The 6,053-nt window shown below is 41.0% G+C and overlaps 1 protein-coding gene across 1 annotated transcript in view; it reads left to right on the top strand.

The window, feature by feature from the left end:
* necab2 (N-terminal EF-hand calcium binding protein 2) overlaps positions 1-6,053 on the top strand; it is a 140,552-nt gene that overhangs the window by 74,331 nt on the left and 60,168 nt on the right. The window contains exon 7 of the mRNA XM_034879189.1: positions 157-281. Coding sequence (XP_034735080.1) covers positions 157-281 — 125 coding nt within the window. The remainder of the gene's footprint in view (positions 1-156; positions 282-6,053) is intronic.

Consider the following 6,053-nt stretch of genomic DNA (forward strand, 5'->3'; position numbering starts at 1 on the left):
CTCTCTCTCTCTCTCTCTCTCTCTCTCTCTCTCTCTCTCTCTCTCTCTCTCTCTCTCTCTCACACACACACAAACACACACACACTCTCTCGTAATTCTCTTTTTTCTCGTCATCTAATTCTCTTTTTTCCCCTTCCCACTCCCTCTTTTTTTTAGTCATTTACCAGCCAAGGTGAGTCCACGGATGTCAGAGAGGCGCAACGAAAACACTGTCCCTGACTATCCCCCAAACAACAGAGTCAGTGCCAGAGAGGCAATCAGGACCGTCAACACTGCTTCAGGTGATAGACACACACACGCAAGCACGCACGCTCACACACACACACATACACACCAAGGTTACCATCCATCCATCCATCCATCTTCATCCGCTTATCCGGTATCGAGGTCGCGGGGGCAGCAGCTCCAGCAGGGGACCCCAAACTTCCCTTTCCCGAGCCACATCAACCAGCTCCGACTGGGGGATCCCGAGGCGTTCCCAGGCCAGGTTGGAGATATAATTTCTCCACCTAGTCCTGGGTCTTCCCCGAGGCCTCCTCCCAGCTGGACGTGCCTGGAACACCTCCCTAGGTTACCAAGGTTACCAGATTTCTGAAATTAAAATCTTGGACGTTTCCAGTACAGGGCTCAATATGCTATTAAAATATCATCTATGTGTGGCCAGGTTGGCTCAGTGGTAGAGCAGGTGCACGTGTACTGAGAGGTTTATACCTCGATGCAGAGGTCCAGGGTTTGAATCTGACTGTGGTGATTTCTTGCATGTTTACCCATTCTCACCTAGCTGTCCTGTCCAAAAGTAAAGATCCCCAAAAATATTTAAAAAAAAGAAGGTATCTGTGAAAGGAAACCACTTAATTTGACGTCTTGTCTAAAAAACATTGCTTGGAATAATAAATTGACTGGCTCTGTGATATTAACCATTCCTCCTCCATGTCTCTTCTTTTTCATCCTTCTCTCCTTACTCAAAACCTGCAGGGATTAAAGCAAAAAATTATCTTCTGACTGATTTGCCCCTTTTTTATTTAGCCCCTCCCCCCATATGTGTCTATGCATGACTGCAGAGCACCCCTGTAAAGTCCCTCCTGCACACAAGCAGTGGCACAGCACCAGAGTAGTGGGGGAGGAGTCAGTCAGCCTGTGGGGAAATCTTTGCTCTTTGTGAATTGTGTGGTAGATTGCGACTGTGTGCCTACACAAAACCAAGCTAACCTAGCAACTCTGAAGTCCCCGAAAAACATGGATGTCTGGTCAGTGGTCACCAAGACACACACACTGCAGCACCTGCTCTGGATTTATGGTTGGACGCAATCTGTCATGCACTTGTCCTGAATGATTAGTCTCATATCCACAAATCTTTAGTGAAATAAGTCTGGGTGAGCGGACGGCAAACTCTGACTGCTACTCAGCAGTTTTTCATCCATTCCAACTTCACAAATACTTTCTCACTCTCTCTCTTATTCTCCCTCTTTCTCCCAACATCCCTGATTTATTCTCCATTGTAAAATACCTCAATCAGCCACCTGGACAGGTTTGATGCAGCTTTCCTCCAGCGGGCTAGGCGACACAGATAAACTGGTGGAGAGAAAAGGGTTTAGAGTGGTGAGGGGGGAGGGAGAAGAAGAGAGAATGAACAGAGAGTAGAAGTCAAAGGGGGGAGAGGACGGAAAACGGAAAAGAGAGGTAGGAAGCAAAAGGTAGAAGTTAGAGTCAGTTAATATATCTCTCCTAGTCTTAAAGTCAAGCCTGTTAGTGTGTATACGATTCCACTGAGCACTTAATACTTCAAATCTGCTGTGGGGCTGTTTTGTTTATGATTGTGTGTGTGTGTGTGTGTGTGTGTGTGTGTGTGTGTGTGTGCATGTGTGTGTGTGTGTGTGTGTGTGTGTGTGTGTTACAGCAGCTAAAACAGACATAAATTGATTTAGGCTGGTGATTGTCGACAAGGATGTGCGGACCCTCATCTTTCTTTCTCTCTTGCTCGGTACATTTCTTTCTCTCTCCCTCTTTTACTCTGTTCCTGTCATCCACTTTCTCTCTCTCTCTTCCTTCCCCAGCTGGTATTTAACACTGTCGCTGCATGCTCTCTTGCCTCAACGCTTTGCTGGAACAAATCGCTCGCTCAAGAAACGACACTTCAAAAGTTGTCGAGATATTGCATCACTCTATCGCAACACAAACTTCACAGACAAAGAGTAAAAAAAAACAATACAGTTGCTGCGTAGGTAGAGGAAAGCTTTACAGGGCAACATAATCTATCATTAGTCACATGTTGTTAATGTGTCACATATACAGTATGTGGTGTAGTTTCAGACTCAGTTTGTCATTTTGTCCATGGACTGAAGCGTTAGACAAGTGAAAAAGTCAGCCTGAAGAATACTGACACACTGTGGTTGACATTATACATGCCACTGATATCAATGTGTTCTACATGGGAGCAGATTTGGGTGGCAGTAACTCAGTCCGTAAGGAGTTGGTTTGGGAACCGGAAGGTTGCTGGTTCAAGTCTTTGTACAGACCAAAGTAGGGAGTGCGGATTGGTAGCTGGAGAGATACCAGTTCTTTCCTGGGTATTGCCAAGGTGCTTTTGGGCAATGCACCAAACCCCCTTTGACTGCTCCGGGTTCCTGTTCAGCAGCCCACTCACTCTGACATCTCTCCATCAGTGTATGAATAGGACCTGAGGGGGGATCAATTAAGAGTATAATTTATTATTATTGTATAAACTACATCTTCCATCTGCACTGTATAGCACTGGCCAACAGATGGTTTAGAACAAGTGCGTACACTAGAAAGCATACTCTAGTAGAAGCCATTTGTCCAAAATAATTAACATATTTAGTTGTTAAACAAACCAAAACGCCATGTTTCCTTGAGCTTCCACAAGCATGTGGAATGCATTTCAATGTTAAATTGTACATTATTTTAAAATATAAATTGCTGAACTTCACATTTACTAGTTACCAATCAGATCTGTGCTCTTCAATATCTTTGTTGATGCATTGCCACATTTATTGGCACGAACTTCCTATCAGTGGAGAAGTATAAACCAGCGTCTACGTGCTCATTCATGTTTGGGTCTTGGGCATTCCATTCCATTCAATTCAATTATATTCAATTTAATTCAATTCAATTCATTTATAATATCCATTCATAAGATAAGAGTTATCTGAAGAGTTATCTCAAGACACTAGGTCTAGACCACACTGTTCGTCTCCTTGTAATTTCTAGTAATTCCCACAATTGTCATTTAGTGCGACAGTGACGAGGAAAAACTCTCTTTTAGGAAGAAACCTCGGATAGACCCAGGCTCTTGGTAGGCGGTGTCTGAGTGGTCAAACACACCACATGGTGCCTTTAAAGGTATCATTAACATTTTTAAACAACATGTCAATTAAACCCAATTTTAATGTTTTAATGTGGCTTTGCGTATCTGCTCCGCAGTCAGTGAAAATACACACATTGACTTCAATGGAAACCTTTTGGCTTTTAGGCTTAAGTCAACTGCAACGGCCTCTGAAAGGACCGTCACCTCGAGGTTCTCTGTAGCTGGCACAAAGTCCTCTTTTGTCAGCTAAACTCAACTGCAACAGCCACTGAAGCGAGCAGCAGTCACTTTTTTCCTGTTCAATTTAACAGTAAACACCGTTAAACTTAAATGTCATATGACCGGTTGACACATGACCGGCCTGTGGTTGCTTAATTTTGCAGGATATCATAAGAACTGGTGTGCATACGTTTTTGTATGATATCATATGATATAAAAGAGTTGTTCTATGTCTAAGATACATTTCAACTGCCAATTACGAGGGGTATCAAAAAAATGAATCGATTTGTTTATTTTTTTACATTTTTATTTTTTATTGTATGTCTACTGCAATCACATGATAGATATATACTTTATTGATCCCCAAGGGAAAAGTCAAGGTCCCAGTAGCGTAAAGACATCACACACAACATGTACATCATAACAGGATGTTAAAATAACAAACAAATCCACATGAATAATATGGAAATGAATGTAAAAGAGTTTGCAGAATCCAACCATTAAATTATGGCCATTTGATTAAATGTTTGTGAATAATTGGTCAAAGTACAATACCGGGGAGTCTTTGCTCCAATTCTATACAAAGTGGGGATTTGAGATATATTTACACACACAGGAAAAGTAACTACATTTACATTCTGTGAATCGTTTTTGAATTGAAAATCGATATTGAATTGTGAACTTTTCAGAATCGTGCCCCCCTACCAATTCCATGTACTTTATGGATTGACTAATAAAGCTCTTACTTGGTACGATGACAGAATTAAATGAGAGCAAATAGCACAGCGTATAGCACCATTATTGTGAGTTTCCCACTGAGACAGCCGTTGTTTTTTTTTGCTGCATTATGCTTCATTATGCAGCTGATAGCAGGTTGAAACCTGGGGAACACCAAATTATGATAATGACACAGGGTCAAAACGAATGAGGCAGAGACAGTAGGGAAAACACAAATGTTTGTAGTAACAATGATCTAAAAAGACAACTATAACAATACTAAAACTATAATAAGACTAGGGGAAAGAACACCCCATCTCCCTAGTCTGGGAGGGCAACACTACAAACACTACAATAAAACATGCACTAAAAGAATCCCAGTGCCTTCTTGCATGCAACGGGAGCGAGGTTCCATCACGGTGCCTAGACACCACCCTGAAGACACCCAGGCCACACTAAAACAGCAAAGGGACAAAAGAAAGACGCTCCTGAAACAAAGAATGAAAAATTAACAAAATTAACTAACTAATTACTAAACAACTTAACATCTCAGAACATACACTAAAGCAAAATTACAGAAATATATTCAAATTAAACAAACTTAATAACAAACTGAAGAAATTAAAAAGCAACCGTTAATGCTATGTAAATGTAAAAATGCTTCAGTACATGACTGATTTGATGGAGTAAACGATAGAGCTGTTGTCAAAGCCAATAATGATTTAGTGAGTGATCAGCAGAGCAGAGATTGATTGTCTCTGGCCACATTAAATGTAGAAATGCTCACTGTTACAACATAAACATCATGTATACCAAGGCCAGCTGTGTGTGACTTGGCACAAATTAGGCACAAATAAAGCACAAATTAGGTTCTAGAGTAAGTTGCCTTGACAGGATTTTGTGATTTCTGGGCTCTCTAATGCAGTTAAGTGAAAGGAGGGTTTCTAACAGTTACCTTGGCTTCTATAAATCCTTTTGTTTCATGGATGAGGCACACACAGATTCTGACATTGCTGTCAGATTGGATGGAGCATGGCAGTGATGGCTTGTGAGTGATTAGAGCCAGCATATTTCCACATGTAAATGAGTAAATTAAGTGCTATTTGTAACTAAACCAGAGGGGAGATTACTAGAAGGACCTCTAGGTATTTTACAATGGTAAACAAAAGTTTGTTACTATGGAGTCTGGTGGGTTTGGCGATAGCGTTGTTGTCATGGCTGTTTAACAAAAAAAACAAGAAAAAAAATTTCATGTTTATCAAGTAAGTCTATCTCTGTAGGAATCCTTTTTATAATGATACTTTGTATATTACTTTGTATAATAATCTTAGGATGTTAGTGGTGGCGCCCAGACACAGTGAGGAAAATAAGTATTTGAACACCCTGCTATTTCGCAAGTTCTCCCACTTAGAAATCATGGAGGGGTCTGAAATTGCCAATGTAGTTGCATGTCCACTGTGAGAGACATTATTTACAAAAAAATCCAGAAATCCCAATGTATGATTTTTTAACTATTTATTTGTGTGATACAGCTGCAAATAAGTATTTGAACACCTGTCTATCAGCTAGGATTCTGTCACTCAAAGACCTGTTAGTTTGCCTCCAAAATGTCCACCTCCACTCCATTTATTATCCTAAATTAGATGTACCTGTCTGAGGTTGTTAGCTGCATAAAGACACATGTCCACTCCATACAATCAGTAAGAATCCAACGACTAACATGGCCAAGACCAAAGAGCTGTCCAAAGACACTAGAGACAAAATTGTACACCTCGACAAGGCTGGAAAGGGC

This window comes from Etheostoma cragini, chromosome 8 (assembly GCF_013103735.1).
Source record: "Etheostoma cragini isolate CJK2018 chromosome 8, CSU_Ecrag_1.0, whole genome shotgun sequence".
NCBI classification, from domain to species: domain Eukaryota; kingdom Metazoa; phylum Chordata; class Actinopteri; order Perciformes; family Percidae; genus Etheostoma; species Etheostoma cragini.